General features: G+C 32.9%; 2 protein-coding genes across 2 annotated transcripts; both read right to left on the reverse strand.

The window, feature by feature from the left end:
- Positions 1-1,675: 1,675 nt before the first annotated feature.
- LOC140452990 (uncharacterized) lies at positions 1,676-10,248 on the reverse strand. Its single transcript, XM_072547296.1, has 2 exons — positions 9,464-10,248; positions 1,676-4,240 (listed from the first exon to the last, which is right to left on the reverse strand). Exons 1-2 carry the CDS (start codon positions 9,487-9,489, stop codon positions 2,284-2,286), a joined length of 1,983 nt encoding a protein of 660 aa, XP_072403397.1. The 5' UTR covers positions 9,490-10,248; the 3' UTR covers positions 1,676-2,283.
- Positions 10,249-10,520: 272 nt separating this feature from the next.
- LOC140431108 (uncharacterized) lies at positions 10,521-18,333 on the reverse strand. The gene is made up of 4 exons (XM_072519026.1): positions 18,010-18,333; positions 15,553-16,698; positions 13,889-14,991; positions 10,521-10,971 (listed from the first exon to the last, which is right to left on the reverse strand). The coding sequence occupies exons 1-4, from the start codon at positions 18,331-18,333 to the stop codon at positions 10,521-10,523; spliced, it is 3,024 nt and encodes a 1,007-aa protein (XP_072375127.1).
- Positions 18,334-20,258: the final 1,925 nt, after the last annotated feature.

The following is a 20,258-nucleotide window of genomic DNA, read 5'->3' on the forward strand; positions in this document are numbered from 1 at the left end:
TGACATTTCTCATTTCTCTCAACATGTTGGATGGAGGTAGCGATACATTTTTACGCTACCAAATTTGACAGGCCGCTCCGGAAGTAGCGTATCGGTAGCGGTTTGATTTTGCAGACTTTTACTCAACAGTTGTGGAGCAGCTCCGTCTGCTGAACGCGCCCAATGACTCTGCTTACCAGTGGTGTTAATAAACCAAATTTATATATAGAGTTGCCTATCTATCTGTATACACTATATTATTTATCTATGGTTTATAGTTCAACATAGTCACAGCCACCTAAAGTTACAAGCCGTGAAGTAAAAAAGGCAACATCGCAACATATGATTAAAGTTGTCCTATGAAGGAGAAATGGTGGTCCGTTTCATAACGGAAATATTTTTTTAACTACCCGCGCTCCAAAATCTCACGCAGCTACCCGCGCGGTGTATTCTATACACCATATTTATTAATATCAGATTCAATACATACGAATTATTTATATTAATGTATAGGGATAAAAACATGATTCCTTAATTTTTATGCATTTTTAATGATATAAATAAAAAATACTTTTTTTTAAAGACAAAATCTTAACAAAGAAATAACTCAAGAAAACAAGTAAATTCTTAAAATGAAAACTTCACATGTGTCACTGTTAGTTTGTATTATTCACTGCTTGCTTCTCCATTTTTGCAACAATCGCATGTAACAACTGTTGTCATATGTTGTTTGCAAACTGACTTATTGCAACTTCCGCAGATAATTGTTGTGACTCGATTGTTTTTCCTACCGCAAATGAAACACCGCGCTCTGATCTTTGCAGGTGGTTCCTCATTGTCCTCTGTTGGTTTTTTATATTTCGCCAGAAAACCTTTTATATCACTTGGCAGTGATTGAATACTGGTGCGTTCAGAGAGGTATGGCTTCATCAAACCTAAAGAAAGAACTTTCAAAAATTCCCGTCTATGCTTATAAGCTGCATTGACATGAGTTGCATTATAGAGAAGTTGTCCATTGATTCCCGCCATGTTCATGAGTTGGAAAAATATAGACAATGGCCATCGTCTTGTTCTTCTTGATACTGAGTATGTGCTACACATTTTATCAACAGTATCAACTCCACCTTTGGTTGAGTTATATTGTAAGATGATTTCAGGTTTACTCGACACTGGATCTATATATCCATCCTCGTGCATCGTTGAGATCAATACAACCGCTCTATTTGTTTTCGGTACATGGGAAATCAATGTTACATTTTTTTGGAATCCAAATAACGAAGGTCTATTTTTATGAGGTAAAAACTCTTGCGGTATTTCCCGTTTATTTTTTTTTTTTCATGGTCCCAATCGTGGTAGTTTTCTCTTCCAATAATTCCTTCGCTAGCGGATAACTTAAATACCAGTTATCACATGTCAAGTTCCGATTAGTACCTTTTACTTCGTTCAACAAACGGTGCACAATTGCACTAGGTGTATTTGGCATGCTGTAGAGGCCTTCGGGCTGCTTACCACAATAAACTTCAAAGTTTGACACATAAAATGTTTTTGCGTCACACAATATAAAAAGTTTCAGTCCATACTTCGCGGTTTGTTGGGAAGATATTGAAGAAAACTACAACGCCCTCGGAAAGGTATCAACATTCATCAATTGTTAAAAATTCACCAAGAGTGTAATTGTCTTTGCAATTCGTTACGAATGTGTTATGGAATACTATGCGTTTATTTCTTCTCCGGACTAACTCTTTGTTTTGGAATTAAACAGAATATATTGACATGTATAAATTTATTATATTAGAGGATGAAAATTACACTCTGCTTGTTATTTCTTAAAACTATGAATATATAAGTTCTGTTATCTACAATTATTTAACGATGTTTCTGGATGGATTTGAGTACAAGAGATTGGACTCAAATATTAATATTAAAATAGCAAATACGGATAGCTTATCGAACAAAGAAATAAGAGAAATAAATTATTATTATTCCATAGATACGAAGTATTAGGTGAATAAACTAGCGAAACTTATTTATTCTAAATAGGAAAATATTTATGAAGAGTATTGATTCTGATTTCTAACAGCAAATAATTATTAGTGATTATACATGAGAACTTTTCATAATTGTAAATAACATATACCAGGTGACTAAAAACTATATAGAAATACATAGATACTTTAATTATCTTACATGTGAGTAGGTAGGTACATTACACCTCCTTTTGTAAGAATGAAAATAATTGTAAAATGAATTTTCATTTAAATGGTATAAAACATTTGTATACATTATTATTTTATTTTAACACATTTAAATAGTTTCTTTTAGTCTCGATAGTCTTTCACTTCGTCTTATCGGTGTAGTCTCTGTGAAACTAGTCTCTTCACACTTTTTGGATTCACTATAATTATTGTCTTTATTATGTTTACAATCTATACTTAAATCTGTCTCATGTACATGTTTTCGTTTACTTTGACATATATTTAGTGTTAAACAATTTGTAATTTGTTGACAACTATGTGACGGATTTCTACGAAATCGTCGGTAAAAATATTTAATTATCCTGTATAAAATATAAAGTAACATACATTTTATCAAAAATAAGATTGCATAAGTGAAATAAGAACTATTTTTTATTGTGTCTGAAAAATTAATATTTGTTTCTGAGGTCATTTTCTCTAAATTATCTAGTTTATGGCTTGCTAAATTTAATGCATCTCGATCGAGATTATTTAATTGTAAGGGAACAAGGTGTAATTTGGATTCATTATTTATCTTAATATCATCACAACAGACTTCTGGAAGGGATAAATCTGGAATGATAGACTGAAAATTACTTTCTTTTGGATTTGAGACAGATATCAAAATAGTTGATCCGGTGTAAGTTTTGCAATTATTCGAAGTAGAAAAAATACCTGTGTTTGAAAGAACAATAGATATTGGCGTACTAGTCTGACAGCTTAAAGTTAAATCTGTTGGTTTGGGTAAAACATATATCCAAGAATTTGGTTTGTTTAATTTATGCCAAATTTCATATTCTGTTTGAATTATACGAGTATCGCAACTAGATGGTATGTTTGTTATTGAAGTTAACAATTCAGTTTCACAAATTGGATTAGTGTGTGTAAATCGGAAAGTATCAGGATTTTTGCAAATAAGTTTTTCTTCATCTAATGAATAACAGTCTTCTAATGTATCAATAGTAACATAAATGTTTCTATTTTCTGAAAGAACAAGATATTTGACAGATGGAAGAATAAAGGTAAGTCTCTTTAATGTTGGATGAATTATAGGAAGAGATATTAGTTTAAAAAGAGAATAAGGAGTATTACTAACCAAAGGTATACTAACCGTAATTAAAATCTTGTTATCAAAATATATATATTTAAGTAAAATGATATCGAAATATTTATGAGCATAATCGATAGTCAATGGAAATGGATAAGTCGATGTACTAGGTAAATGCGTTACCGTTTTAGATAATTCTTGAATTAGTTGCTCAGGTGTTATAACAGAAGGATGAAGGTTATTATTTCTTGCAAATAGAATAACGTTTATTAAAGTAGAATATTCTTGTTGTAATTCTGTTATAAAGAAAGTTAGTAAGGTAAAATGTTCTTCAATTTTTTGTTTTAAATCTAAATTAAAATATTTATTATTCATTTTATCTGTGTAATTGGTAATTGATTCAAAATTTTTATCAAAAATCACTTTGTTTCGGTCTAGATTTGTAATAGAGTTATTAAAATTTGCAATCGTGGCTTTTACTACATGAATTTGTTGTTTTAGTAAATCAAGAAGATGATTTTCGTTACTTTCAGCTTTGTTAATAGCATTATTGAAATTTTCAGCATCATCACTGTCTAAGGTACCGAATAAGGTCCTGAAAACAGATCCAATTGCATTAAATAGAGCGCGTTTTGGTCTAAAATGTTCATGCAGAATTATGTTTTTTAAAGTTTGTTCATCTTGAAAGAGTCTAGGTATGATTTGTCCTAAGAGTTTTAGTGAAGTATCGCATAATCGTAATTCAATAAGAACTGGTTTGTTTTGACACAGTCTTAATGTTTTTTGATAGGTGAGATCTACAAAATTTAATTTGTCTGTAAAAGGTTGTAAAGGAATATGACTTAATATGTTCCAATGAGTTTCAATAAATTGAACATTTTTTATGTGTTCGTAATAGATTCCAGGTGATTTGTTGATAGGAGTATTGGTATATTTCTTGTGAATTTGTTCACTATTTGTCAGCCATATTATTGCATACCTGAAACAAAAGCATGTTTCAATCTATTCATGTGAACTTTTATTGGTTTTTTATTTACTAAAATTGTGCAATTGACAGGAGAATTTATCTCTAGAATTTTATAAGGTCCATTATAATTTTGTGTAAGTTTTTTGGTTTGACCCTTCTTTGTTTGCTCATTTTGGAGATATACTAATTGTCCTTCTAAGAAAACGGTGTCATTAATCTTTTGGTCATAATATTTTTTACTGACTACTTTAGATTCTAATAGATTCGTTTTTGCTAACTCATGAGATTTTCTAAGCTTAAGTGTTAAATTATCTAAATAATCTTCATATGTATATTTGAGTTCTACTGGTCGTATTATACTGCTAGGTAGATTAGGTGTATATCCAAATATTAGTTCATATGGTGTGAATTTGGTTGAAGTATGATTAGTTGTATTATATGAAAACATAGCAAAATCTAGCCATTCGTCCCAATCGGATTGATCAGCTTTAATATAATGTTTAAGGTAGTCTGCTAAAGTAGCGTGACTCCTTTCTAATGCAGCATTTGATTCTGGATGATAAGCAGTACAATTTATATGTCTGATTTTAAAAAGCTTGGCGATTTGAGAAAATAATTTGGAAGTAAAATCTCGGCCTTGATCAGTAACTATTATATCGGGTTTTCCAAACTTGCAAATAAATCCACGAACCAGATTTTCAGCGATAGTCTTGGTTTCATGATTCGGAATTGCATAAGCTTGAGAAAATTTTGTTAAGTCATCTTGTAATGTTAATATGAACTTATTACCTGACTCGGTTAAAGGTAAAGGACCTACTATATCTAAAAATATTTTTTCTAATGGATTTGAGCTTGTTGTTGTTATCTCCATGGGCTTTACGAATTTTTTTCTAACGAGTTTATTTTTCTGACAAGATTCACAGGTTTTTATAAAGTTTTTAATATCATTTTTCATATTATTCCATTTGAAATGTTTTTTTATACGATTGTATGTCCGATGAAAACCAGAGTGTCCAGCCGTAGGACTAGTGTGATTCTCTTGTAATATTGTAGTTATTTCCTCAGGTTCAGGATTTGTTAGTATATCATGATAAATGATAATAGATATATCAGTTTTTCTAAAAATAAATCTAATCATAGATCTAATTTTTCCCCAACTTAATTTATCGTAGCTAAAAGTTATTCTGGGTAGGCAAATTTTTAATATTTTATCGTTTAATAACCAGTCTCTTAATTTTATTAGGGAATTAAATATATCTTCATAAGAGGTATTGTCCCAATAATTATTTTTTATAAATATGTAATAAAAGTTTTTATTTTGATCAGAAATATATATAATGTCATTTAGTCTTGGATTTTTGGCTTTCAATTTTTCTATATGACTGAATTGTTTATTTATTTGTTTCTGAACGATCTCATTAAAATTTAAATCTACGGAAACAAACAATGCTAAATTTTGTGAAAATGATGTAATCTTTTCATTTGTTTCTTTTATATTATCATTTGTTATTAATATAGTTTCGGATTTAGATAAGAACTGTGAATAAGTGTCATTATTTTCTTTACTCATTTTGTTTATTTGTAAGGTGATTGTTGCCGGGTTTTTGTTTTCTTCGCAAATATTTGTTTCAGATATGGTTAAAGGAGGACGACTTAAACAATCAGCATTTTGATTTAATTTACCTGGTTTATAAATAATTTCATAGCTATATTCTTCTAATGCTAATCTCCACCTAACGAGTCTTGATCCGGGATCTTTTACATTAAATAGCCATGTGAGTGGTTTATGATCCGTATAAATGAAAAATTTATTTCCGTACAAATATGGTCTAAAGTGTTTAACACTCCATACAATTGCAAGTAATTCTTTTTCTGTTGTGCTATAGTTTGATTCCGCTTTGTTCAAGGTACGACTAGCATAAGCAATAGGTAAATCATCTGGTACTTTACCTTGAGAAAGTATGGACCCTATTGCATAATTACTAGCATCCGTTGTTAAGACAAAGGGTTTGGTAAAATCTGGATACTGAAGTATTGGTTCTGAACAAAGTATTGATTTCAGGTTCTCAAATGACTGTTGTTGAATGCTTGTCCAATTAAATTCAACATTTTTCCTCAGCAGTTTTGTTAAAGGTTGTGTTAAAGCACTGAAATTTTTTATAAAGCGTCTATAATAACCAGTGAGACCCAAAAAGCTCTTAATATCTTTTTGTGTTCTGGGTATAGGAAAATCTGTAACAGCACATACCTTTTTTTCGTCCGGTTTGACACCAAATTCAGTTATTAAATGTCCTAAATACATTACTTCGCGACGAAAAAATTCGCACTTATCTGGTTGTATTTTTAAGTTGAATGTAGACAATTTTTCGAATACTTCTTTTAATCTTTTATTATGATTTTCTAATGTATCGGCATGAATGACTATATCGTCGAGATAGACAAAACATCTGTAATTTTGTATTCCTGAGAGGACAGTATTCATTAGCCTTTGAAAAATACTGGGAGCATTTTTTAATCCAAATGGCATTCGTGAATATTGATAATGTCCAGACGGAGTTGAGAAAGCAGTCTTTGGAGAATCCTCAGGATCCATTTTGATCTGGTGAAATCCTGATGTTAAATCTATTGTTGAAAAATATTTTGAATGACCCAATTGGTCTAATATATCGACTATATTCGGAAGTGGAAATGAATCTCCTATAGTAATATCATTTAGTCGTCGATAGTCTATAACAATTCGCCATTTCTTCTTTGCTGAAGCATCGGCCTTTTTTGGCACAACCCAAAGGGGCGAATTCCATGGCGAAGTTGATTCTTCGATAATACCTTGATCTAGCATACCTTTTATTTGAGTTTCGACTTCATGTTTGTGTACTTCAGGATACCTGTATGATTTAGTGCTAATAGGTACATTAGAATTTAAAGGAATTTTGCAAGTTATGGCATTTGTACTGGTAAGTTGATCTCCTTCCAGATAAAAGATATGATTGTACTCCTTGCAAATAGAAATTAAAGATGATTTTTCTTCACTATTTAAATGATCTGTTCTCAAGGCATTTTTTAATTTAGCAATTCTGTTAGAATTCGTATTATCTTTATAAGAAGACATTTTTCGTATATTTGCATTGTTTTGTAAATTTGGAATTTTTTCTATTGCTACTTGAATATCGTTTAATTCAACATCCGTTTCAGTAGTGTTTACGATTGAGGTTAAAAAGAAATCATTTTTTACTTTAACAACACTAGGACATAAAAATACACCTTTAAAGATTTCGCGTTCGGGACATAATCCTTCGCTTAATTCATTATTTATTACTTTAATTTGAACAATTGTTTCAGTTCTTGCGGATAGAATAGTTTTATTACTTCTTGAGTTAGAATTAGAGTTTTGATTTAGTATAAGATCGTCTGAACAGGATTTTTCTTCTGAACAGGATTTTGATTTATGATTTCGTGAAGAGTTACAAGTTTTATTTGTGCATATCTCAGTGGATTTTACACATTTTGGACTTGAATTTTCTTTGGATTTAGAGTTAGATTTAGATTGAATTGGATTGGATAGTAGTTCTTCACTACTTAAGGTTATTTGGATATCATTGGTTTCTAAATAAGAATGATCCTCTATGGATTTAGCATCATAAGGAAATATTTCATCGATATTAGAACTTGTCTCGATATTTTGATCTCTCAGAAATTCGTCATTGTCATTGTTTAATGGAGATTTTATATATTCGATTGAAATAGAACAATTTTTAAAGTTTAATTTATTTTCTTTATAATCAATTTGGCATTTATTTATTTCAAAAAAATCGCTACCTAATATACCGTCGAAATGAAGAGGAAAATCGTCTTCTACGACATAGAAAACATGAGTTTGGACAAAATCTTTTATCTTGAAATTTACGTTACAACTACATATAGTTTTATTTGGATTTAAGACATTTTTATCAATGCCTCGTAGAGTAATAGACTTAGAATAAATTTTTGGAATGTTTAGTATTTTTGAATATTTAATTAAAGAAATATCTGCGCCTGTATCGATTAGAAACTTGCAAGAGGATGGATTAGAATTATTTACTAAGGGTAAATCTACATAGGAAGTGACTGAGAAGTTGATGGTTGTGATACGGCCTGAACTGAACGAACTCCTCGAGAATCGACCGTTGGTTGTCGAGGATTCTGGAAGTTTAAAGAATTTGTTGGATTTTTGTTTTTATTGTTAAATTCGCGTTTTCTACATTCTTCTATAACGTGACCTGGTTTTTTGCAGTATCTGCAAAAACGTTGGGAAGTGTTGGTATTTTCTTTTCTTAAGTTTGGAGGAAAATCAGAATTGGAATTTGAATTTGAAGGTTTATAATTTTGATTTTGAGAATTTGACCTTTGAAGATTTGAATTAGGATATTTTGGGTTTTGAAAACTAGAATTTTGAAGATGTCTAACATTTCTATCTGAATTGTTTTTATATCGACAGTTATTTGAGGAATGGTTATTTCGTTTGCAAATATTACAGAATGGTCTGAAAATTTCTTGTCTTGATAACTGTTCTTGTTCTTCGGCAATTGCTATAGCAACAGCTCTTTCTAAGGAATCTGGATTTCGGGCTTTGATTAAAATAGAGAGGTCTTTGTTTAATCCTCTAATAAAGACATTTAGTGCTTGAGTTTTTAAGAGTTTAGTACATGCATTTCTTGCATCTGGAGATAAGTCTGGATCAAGTGTATTTATTAATTTTATATAGCAATTTTCAACTTTATTTGCAAATGACATTACATTTTCACTGGGCATCTGACGTAAGGAATGTAATTCCAATTGCCACTGACCTTCAGTTCGGCGTTCAGAATAAGCATCTAATAAGAAGTCTTTTAAATCTTTCCATTCGTCAAATGTTCTGTTTCTAGTTATGGCCCTAGCTTTATCGGTTAATTTAGTTTCTATAATGGCTAATAAGATGGGTTTGGATTGCGGATTTACTAAATTGTATGCTTTATCACAATTGTCTATGAATTCGTATAATTTTGATTTTGTACCATCAAATCGAATGAGAAGTTTTTCAGCTATTTCAATTGATACTGACATTTTATTTGAATTAGAAGTAGAAGAATTTGAAAGAGAATTTGAGTCGGGAGAAGGTATTTGTTCGTCAAATAAGTTACTTATATCAGGATATAAAGTAGACATACGTTTACAAGATTTTTAAAATATGAGACAGAATTTAAGATAGAATGTACTTACAAGTAGAATATTGTTGTTGGTCGCATAGTCTATTATTCCACGGGTTCACCTCTACTTCCGATGGAACTACAATTGGGTTATGACTGGAACTGGATTTCGAACTGGATGTACTGGACCCCAATGTAATTAGTTGTAGTGGCGATTTTTCCACACTGACAGTTTTTTTTTTGAATGATTCCTCGAAGGAAACAAGTCAATTCAAAAATTCCTCAGCTCTCCTTCTATCAGCAATCAGAGGAACTCTGCTACTAATATCCCACGTTCTGACACCAAATTTTGTTATGGAATACTATGCGTTTATTTCTTCTCCGGACTAACTCTTTGTTTTGGAATTAAACAGAATATATTGACATGTATAAATTTATTATATTAGAGGATGAAAATTACACTCTGCTTGTTATTTCTTAAAACTATGAATATATAAGTTCTGTTATCTACAATTATTTAACGATGTTTCTGGATGGATTTGAGTACAAGAGATTGGACTCAAATATTAATATTAAAATAGCAAATACGGATAGCTTATCGAACAAAGAAATAAGAGAAATAAATTATTATTATTCCATAGATACGAAGTATTAGGTGAATAAACTAGCGAAACTTATTTATTCTAAATAGGAAAATATTTATGAAGAGTATTGATTCTGATTTCTAACAGCAAATAATTATTAGTGATTATACATGAGAACTTTTCATAATTGTAAATAACATATACCAGGTGACTAAAAACTATATAGAAATACATAGATACTTTAATTATCTTACATGTGAGTAGGTAGGTACATTACAAATGTATCTATGACCCATCTTATTGCAGCTAACTTATCTACCTTTTTTCTTTCATTTCTGGTACTTTTATCATCGAATCGAATCACTGCGAGTAAAAATAAGAACCTGTTTTTGCTCATACATGCCCGAAAAATTTCAGAGCCAGTGCCATCTGTTGTCCAGAGTTCCAAAAAGTGGGTATGATTTTGCTTCTTGTATCCAGATAACAAAAGCAAACCTATAAATGCCTGCATTTCTACTTTTGTTACGTCTTTTGCATCACGTTCTCTTATAAACTGTGGTTTAACATTCGTAATGTGTCGATTCGTGCATTTATAGTAATGTACACTATCATTTCATCTGTGAATATTCTCATAAAAGCATCTACTTCGTTTTGAATATCCCTTGCTTTTTGTTTCACGCCAGGAAAGATTTTTACAAGATTTTTAGCGCTGACTTTACTAAATTTGCTCTTGAGTGGATTTTTATTCCATCTAGTCAGTTTATCTTTGGCAATAAAGTAACTGCTAGATTCAACATGTTCTAAATCGTCATGGGAGTCGTTACTTTCTATTTCTGATTCTGAGTCTTGTTCAGTCTCCTCTACGTACTCTTCAGAAGAAGTATCAGCATCGTCTTTTGGTAATTCTTCTTCCGAATCGGAATTGCAAATAACTTGAGCCAGCTCCTCTAATTCCATCTGTGTTAATTTGTTGGGGTTTCTGATTTTTACTTTGTCCCTAAAAATAAAATATAAATATAATAAAAATAAATAAAATAATGAAAATGTCCAAAAAACAAAAAAAAAACACCAATTTACTGAACAAATAATTATACTTATATTGCTACCCGCGCGGTGTATTTTATTCACCAAACTGTATTGCACGAAGAAAGTGATAAATAAATCATCAAACTCTACAGCTCTCGACGTGCAACTGCGTGTGCACGTAAAAAACACACATCGTTCCAAAGTTACATAGAGTGTAAAAAAGTGGGGTATACGGAATTTGGATTTTATCGTTGTTTTAGTAGAAATGGTGTATTTTATACACCAGCGCGGGTAGTTAAAGGTTAAATAATAATTCATGGATCTCTTTTTCACATTGCACAAATAAGAGAAATTTTAATTAAATTTAATAAAAGGAAAATATGAAATAAATAAGTTAAACCTGTTAATAATATTTATTTTCCATACAAAGGTTAGAAATGTATTGGAATAGTAAACATTAAAATTTTTTAAAATCTAGAGCTCTAATTAATTGTAGGTATTATCTAAGAGATTAACAGAAAATAACAGTATACAAGCCATAAAAAAACGCATAGAGGAGACTCATAAATCAATTATTATGAATTACAATATTCTTGTAAAGTATATAAAAAAAACACTTTTAATTTATGTCTCATTAATTTTATTGATATTACAATAACAAACTGAGAAGTTACAATAACACTGTAATCACTGTCACTGAAAATTGTACAATTTTAGGGCAATCTTAAATTAATAAAATTATTGTACACCTTTCATAATTTGTACAAGCAACCCTAAAATACAAAACAAATTGTAGCTACTGCGTGAGGCACTCAAATGTAAATGTACAGAATACTAATAATTTTGTTTCTTTGTCATTCATTAAGAAACTCATGGACTGAATAATATGGTCTTTCAGAGATTTAGGTTTTGTCATTTTACAGAACTTGGTGAAAGATGTTGCGGATTTAATTTGTTCCGGTAGGTGATTATATAGTTTTTTTGCACTATATAGAATAGAATTCTTTACTTACTCAATAAGATCGGTAAATAAACATCATAACTAGAACTTCTAATGGAGTAGCCATGATCAGGTGTTTCGGGAAAAATTTTTAGATGGTTGTAAATCAAACAAAGTTTCTAAAATATATAAAGAAGGAAGCATCACAACTCTGTGATTTTTGAAAGTAGCAATGAAGTATGTTTTTAAGACCAAATAGATAACTAATTGCTTTTTTTGTAATTTAAAAATAGTATCAAATTGGGCTGCTTTACTAAAACCCCAAAAAGGAAGCTTATATGGAAGATGAGACTTAAACAATGAGAAATATGCCATTTTTGCAGATGATTGACACTGAGCTGAGGCTAGTTTCTTACTTCAGGAATGCAAGGACTGATGGAAAGGGTAAACTTTGTTGCCAAACTATCCACATTTAAGAGAGGCGTATTTGAACACCTAATTGCTTCAAAATATTTATAAAGGACCACTGAAGCAATAAAACAATTAAGAGGTATTTTCCTTCGATTTATTTACAGTGAACTTAAGGGCTGATTCAAACATTGACAATTATCGCAATTCTGACAGTTACATAAAGAGTTATACAAATATTAGCTTTACAGTGCTGAGAGGCAGTAACAGAGATACATAGACTTGAGAGAAACAAACTGATATACGTTTAACACAAAACACCGGGTTTACAAGCGCATTTATTACTTACGCACCACGCACTTTTTGGGATCGACAACACACGCCCGGCCTTCACTTGCCGAGAGGCAAACTGTCACTGTCTAGTCCTAGTCCTAAGTTATATAAAGCGGGGAGTAGAGGGCTTATGATGTAGGGAGTCAGTCGCACACACGTCAACACGACAGCTGACGATATAAGCGTACAATTTGATAAAATAACTATATTATACAGGTTGTTTTTTACAACATACTGCCCCCCGTTGAAGCACTAGCTTTAACATTATAAAAGACATTAAAAAGAAAAGAGTACATAAAAAAAAACAATATGAGTAATAGTATACAAATTCATACAAACAACATATTATGAGTAAAAGTACTAAACCTAATAACATTAACATAATCCTTCACTAGGAAGAGGACACAATTTTGTTATCGAGCGTTTGAAAATCCCATCCTTAGTTTTAACAGATGCAATTCTCACTCGGCCATCTTTACCCGGAAAGACTTCCATCACTCGTGCCAATGACCAGTAGAGAGGAGGGAGATTGTCTTCTTTAACTAGCACAAGGTCATTGGGTTGTAAATTTTTAAATGGGAGAAACCATTTTGGACGATTTTGAAGTCGATTCAGATAATCAGTCGACCAACTTTTCCAAAAAAGTTGCTGGAGCTTAGAGAGATTTTGCCAGATGCTAAGTCGATTTTCCGGGATAGATGTATACTCCTGGTCGGGTAGCGAGGTGAGAGACCTTCCAATTAGGAAGTGACCAGGGGTAAGATATGTGAAATCGGAGGGATCATTAGAGAGGGCACAAATGGGCCGAGAATTAAGTACGGCTTCAATTTGGGTAAGCACGGTACTGAATTCCTCGAATGTAATTTTGAGATTGCCCAACAATCTATAGATATGATGTTTAGCGCTCTTTATAGCGCTCTCCCAGAGTCATCCATGATGAGGAGATCGAGGTGGTATTGTTTTCCACCGAATTTGAGAGGAGGCTAAAAATTCCTGAATAGAAGAGTTAGTTTCCTTATTTTTCAAGAAATTGTAGAGTTCGAATAACTGATTTTTAGCCCCAAGAAAGTTTGTCGCATTATCAGAGAAAATAGTCTGAGGGAGACCTCTGCGACTGATAAAGCGCTTGAGAGTGAGAAGAAACGCTTCTGTTGTAAGCCCACTGACTAATTCTATATGAACCGCACGTGTGGACATACAGACAAACAGAGCTATGTATGACTTTATCAAGGGACTTTTACGAAGTTTAGAGGCCTTTATTAGAAAGGGACCACCAAAATCCAAACCTACATGAGCAAAAACTTGAGCAGAGCATAAGCGTTCCTTAGGTAAATCAGACATGATTTGAGCTAAGGGTTTGGCATTAAACTTGAAACAAACATGACATTCGTGGACTATCCTCTTAATCTCCCGTAGACCATTCAAGGGCCAATATCTAAGGCGAACTTGAGAGAGAGTATTCTGAGGACCTGCATGATGGAGCCTGAGATGTTCTTTTTTGAGAATTAGACGAACAACATGATTTTTCGAGGGGAGGAGGAGAGGATATTTTTGATCAAAGGTAACTTCGGAATACCTAAGACGTCCACCTACACGGAGCATTTCATTTTTGTCAAGAAAAGGAGCAAATTGTAAGAGAGACTTATTAGAAATAATCTTATTGCCTTTGAGATCAGCAATTTCTGAGGAAAAACATGAGTTTTGCAATAATTTTATAATTTTCATTTCGGCATTTTGAAGTTCAGATACTTCAAGTGCACCAGATAATTTTTGAGTGCCAGACCTTGCGTTATTAGCAAATCTGAGTACATAAGCTATAGTCCTTACATATTTCGTGAAACTGGAGAACCTTTCAGAAAGCATGGCAAAGAAATCAAATTGAGCACTTCGAGTGTGAAGAACAACTTTTCTTTCTTCAGGTAATTTATTAGAATTAAACTTCGGACTATATTCAGACAAATTTAGGTCAAATGTTTGCAAAAACTGAGGACCGTGAAACCAAAGAGTGGAGTTGAGTATGTTAGAGGGCATCATTCCTCTAGAGAGGATGTCAGCAGGGTTGTCTTTAGACTTTACGTGTCTCCAATGAGAGTGAGAAGAATTTTCTTGAATTTGAGCTACCCTGTTGGCGACAAATTGATTCCATCTGGAGTGATGTGATCTGAGCCATGCCAAAACTATCTCAGAATCGCTCCACATGTTTATAGAGGTAATAGAGGGCAATTTATCCTTTATGATATCAACCACCTTTGTGGTGAGCTTGCTAGCCAATAAAGCACCCATAAGTTCCAGCCTTGGAAGCGTTATGGTCTTTAAAGGAGCAATACGACTTTTCGAAACAATAAGAGAGCACGAGATATTTTTTGATTTGTAGATGACCCGTATATAACAACAAGCAGCATATGCTTTCAAACTTGCGTCAGAAAAAGAGTGAATTTCAATAGAAGAAATTTCATGACATGAGAAAAGACATCTGGGTATGCTTATGTCTTTGAGAGCAGCGAGATCAGTTATAAACTTCAACCATTCATTTAAAATATTTAAATCCACGGAGTCATTCCAATTAATTTTAGAAATCCAAATTTTTTGCATAATAATTTTAGCAAGAACAGTTACGGGATTAATGAGCCCTTGTGGATCAAAAATTTGAGCGATAATAGAGAGTACTTCCCTTTTTGTGTAATTATCCTTTATTGATAATTGAGGTACAGAAATTGAAAATGTATCAGTACTGGGGTTCCAACAGAGACCTAAAACCTTATTAGAAGCATTCTCTGGTGAAATTATATACGCAGAGTTTGTAGAGAGAGTAGAAACATTTTCCAAAAACATTTTTGAGTTAGAGCACCATTTATGAAGAGAAATGCATGCCTTGTTGAGTAGGTCAGTTATCTCATTATGAGCCTTAAGAAGAGTTTGCGTGTCATTGGCCCCATATAGAATGTCATCTACATAGCATCCTGTTAAGAGAGCATCGGAGGCCAATGGGTATTTGTTTTGATGAGTTTTAGCTAATTCCATCAAACAACGAGTACTTTGAAAGCTTGCGCTTTTTGTTCCATAAGTTACGGTTTGAAGCTCAAGACATTCGATGTCCTGTTCTGGAGAATCCCGCCAGAGGATATTCTGCAGGAATGTGTGATCAGGATGAATTCGTACCTGCCTGTACATTTTTTGTATGTCGGAAGTGAAGACATAGGTATACAATCTAAACCGAAGGAGAATGTCGAAAAGTTCAGGCTGAAGAGTTTTTCCTTTCAACAGGATGTCATTAAGAGAATAGCCACTGGAACTTTTCATGGAGCCATCAAAAACCACCCGTAATTTGGTAGTTAATGATTCTTCTTTTATGACAGAGTGATGAGGTAAAAAGTATTTATTTTCTAAGTGCACATTTGTGAGAGAAAGAGGAACCTTTTTGGCATGTCCAAGAGAAACATATTCATTGATGAATGCTTTATATTGAGTGTATACATTTTCGTGCTTTAAGAGTTTATTTTCTAAACTAATAAACCTTTTCCTAGCCATATTGTAAGAATTGCCCAGCATTTTATGTGCTGTTTCAGAAATGAGAGGAAGCTTTACCTGAAACCGACCAGAAGGTAGAATTTGAGTTGTTTCAGTGAATATTTGTTCAGCCAGATCCTCAGAGGAGGAGATTTTAACAGAGGGGGTCACTTCTTCGACTTCGAAGAATTGTCGAATTATATTATCGAGCTTATCTTCCTCAGATGTGGACTGGACAAACAAAGAGACATTTGACTGTGTAGGGGACAACTGTGAGCTATAAATTCCTTTGTGAAGTGCGTAAGGAGGTAAAGAACCAAACATAATGTACCCTAAGTGTGTGTTCTGGAGAACAGGGAGTCCTTTACCTAAACGTATTAAACCATCCGATAACAACTCGCTATATATGTCACTGGCAAGAAGAAGGTCTATATTTCCAGGGACAGAGTAGGTGGGATCTGCGAGAGTGACTGTAGAGGGGATATTAAATTTACTTCTGTTTATGGATACCTAAGGGAGTCTACAAGTTATGTTGTCTAAAATAGAACAGGAGATTTTGAAACCATTACCATTTCTTTTGTATGGAAAAATTTCTAGATCGACCATTTTGTTCGAGAATGAACTATGTTCAGAGATAGTAGAGATTTGTAACCTTTTGCTGTAAGGAGAGAGATTTAATTTTTGAACCAAATCTTTAGAGACAAATGACGACTGGGATCCACTATCTAAAATACATCTAGCGTGTATGGGTACGCCATGCTTTGAATAAATAGTGACTAGAGCGGTTGCCAGCAGAACATCCTGCTTTATTGACAGAGCAGAGAGAGAAGTCATTACATTTGACACCTGAGAGGTTTGAGATTCAGAGAGAGAGACAGAATTACTTGGACCGGCTTCACCATCAGACCAAGTGTTTTGTACATTGCGAGAGGTTGCGTGATTTTGTCGTTGAAAAGATCTACTAGAAGAAGAGCTATTTTCATGGTCATTGTGCAAGAGTGTGTGATGCCTTTTCTTGCATATACTACATGAACGTTGAGACGAACAATTTTGAGAAAAGTGTTTAGTTCCTAAACAGTTGCGACATAGTTTGTTTTCATTAACAAATTTATACTTATCCTGTAAGAAAAGATTAGCAAATTTTGTGCATGCATAAATAGTGTGTGTAGTATTATTACAAAATACGCATGTTTTGGAGTACGAGTTAGTTTTGTTATTTGCCGAAGAGAAGAGAACCGTTTTAGAGTGAGTTTTAATAACTTTTTTATCGTTATTATCTAAGGAGTTTAACTTTTCCATAATGTCACACTTTTTTTCTAAAAAATCAAAGAATTGATTTAGCGTGGGAATATCTTTTGACCCTAACTCGTATTCGAAAGACCGGTGAGTGGTAAAGTCCACTTTTTGCAAAAATATTTCTATTAATAAGAGATCCCAATGCTCAATGGGTACATTCATATTTTTTAGCGCGAGTAAGGTCTGTTTTCCGGTGACCAAAAATTCACGTAAGGCCTTTGCATTAGTTTTGACTAAGGATGGAACTTTCAAAAGACGCTGTATAAGCAAACTAATTACGCGCGATTTGTTTTCGTAGCGATTTCGAAGAGTCTCTAACGCGATTTGGAAGTTTTCTTCTAAAACTTGGATGTTTTCTACCAACTGGAGAGGTTCGTTGCGTAGAAAGGATTTGAGATAAACAAAACGCTGGACGTTGTTGAGTTCCGGGTTATTAATAATTAACGTCTCGAAGAGCTGATAGAATGCACTCCATTCTGAGAAGCATCCTGAGAAAGTTTGAATTTTAATTTCGGGAAGAGTCACTTTAGCACTAGCTAAACGTGGAGAAGTGGAACTGGACTGGTGTGAAGGAGGTTGGAGCATCTCCATTTTATGTTGAAGACCTGCCAGAGTTGAGAAGTACTTTTCTTCAATTTCTTCCCTATCGCGTTCTTCAGTGTTTTCTTCGTCCAGTTCCTCAATCTGATCCATGAGGTCATCATATTTGGTGTAACAATTCGTTAGTTCAGTATGACGGAGTTGGAACTGCAAGGGATCCGTTTCTTGAGTAGAGTTATCCCTTAACCAATTAGAGATACGAGAGATTTTTGATTTCAACGGTTTGCGTTGTTTCTTTAATTGATCCATTGCGGTTAGAGATGTATCGAAAGCTTTGCGAGATATTTATCTATGAGAGATACACGAGAAATAAAAAATTTTAGAGTCTAAAACACAGCTTAGTCCACCCCGTATAATAAACAAGAGTCTCAGAAAATAATGTCTTTACTAATCCTGCGAAATATAAACTAGTCCTGTATACTAATAATATGCGTTCGAACTTTTGAATGTCCCTGTACGTGATTATAAAAATATATCTTGGAACGGACTCACCAAATAGAAATGAATCGTAAAAAATCCATAAAAATCCATAGTCACATCACATGTTTCTTGTAAGCAATTTCACTTGAGATGCACCTCGAAGAGCGATAAATCTAACATCTAAGATTGTTGGGTGGAAACACTTCAAACACTTGCGTGGTGACGTAATGTTCCATGTGCCGTGAGATTGTTTATCTTATGTTTTTACGCAAAGTTCTATTTTGTGAAGAGCACTTAGTAATGAGTATTATTTTAATTTTTATGGGAAAAGAATTAAAATAAGAGAAAATTAATTTGATTTATGAAAAGGAATTGCGATAAACAATATATCCGGCTCGAAGGACCACAAGATGATGGAAAGGGTAAACTTTGTTGCCAAACTATCCACATTTAAGAGAGGCGTATTTGAACACCTAATTGCTTCAAAATATTTATAAAGGACCACTGAAGCAATAAAACAATTAAGAGGTATTTTCCTTCGATTTATTTACAGTGAACTTAAGGGCTGATTCAAACATTGACAATTATCGCAATTCTGACAGTTACATAAAGAGTTATACAAATATTAGCTTTACAGTGCTGAGAGGCAGTAACAGAGATACATAGACTTGAGAGAAACAAACTGATATACGTTTAACACAAAACACCGGGTTTACAAGCGCATTTATTACTTACGCACCACGCACTTTTTGGGATCGACAACACACGCCCGGCCTTCACTTGCCGAGAGGCAAACTGTCACTGTCTAGTCCTAGTCCTAAGTTATATAAAGCGGGGAGTAGAGGGCTTATGATGTAGGGAGTCAGTCGCACACACGTCAACACGACAGCTGACGATATAAGCGTACAATTTGATAAAATAACTATATTATACAGGTTGTTTTTTACAACAAGGACTATTTACAATTACTATCGCTAAGAATACCTAGTAAATATTACAGAATGAACGATATTGATTTGGCTGTCATTTAAAAACAGGGACTGAGTGGTTTCTTAGCTACTATCTTATCCAAGGTAAGATAAGTAAGGTAAATGTTGGAATCAGACCAAACCTATATAAACAAATTTTCACCTATACATACAGTACACTATATATACAGTAACTTTTAAATTTTTAGAAATTTGAACACTACTTAATATCTTTAGACCAATGTCCTATGAGTCACTACATTCTTTAATGTTTAAAAAATAAAAATATACACTGTCATTCGTCACTTTTTGATTCCACCCATTTAAAGTAATCTTCATGCTGCATTTGTTAATATAGTTATCAAACGAGTCTATTAAATCTTGTTTGAGAAAGTCTTTTTCCAGTTGTTCCAATTGGTGGTTCTCTTTATCAAAGTGATGTTGTCGTCTTTCACATGGATCACTTCTGTCTATAGGTTTAGGAATAGACATATATGCCGGAAGATTGGGGAAAATCCTAGGAATAGCATTTAAATCCAATTTTAGTTTTTCATACACAACACTCTTTGTCTTTCCATGTATGATGAAGTACTATATCTTCAGAATGAAAATGCTTAGCACACAGAACAGAAGATTTTGTTGGGGTATAATTGTCTTCTTTGATAGCTTTTAATCACTTATTACATAATTGTTTATCTATTCGGAAAGAAAATGAGCTTACAGGCCCTTCCAACTTCAGAATGCTTGTGTAATTACTTTTGCATCGAGGTACACAACAATGTCTTG

Source organism: Diabrotica undecimpunctata, unplaced genomic scaffold, assembly GCF_040954645.1.
Source record: "Diabrotica undecimpunctata isolate CICGRU unplaced genomic scaffold, icDiaUnde3 ctg00000568.1, whole genome shotgun sequence".
Classification (NCBI taxonomy): domain Eukaryota; kingdom Metazoa; phylum Arthropoda; class Insecta; order Coleoptera; family Chrysomelidae; genus Diabrotica; species Diabrotica undecimpunctata.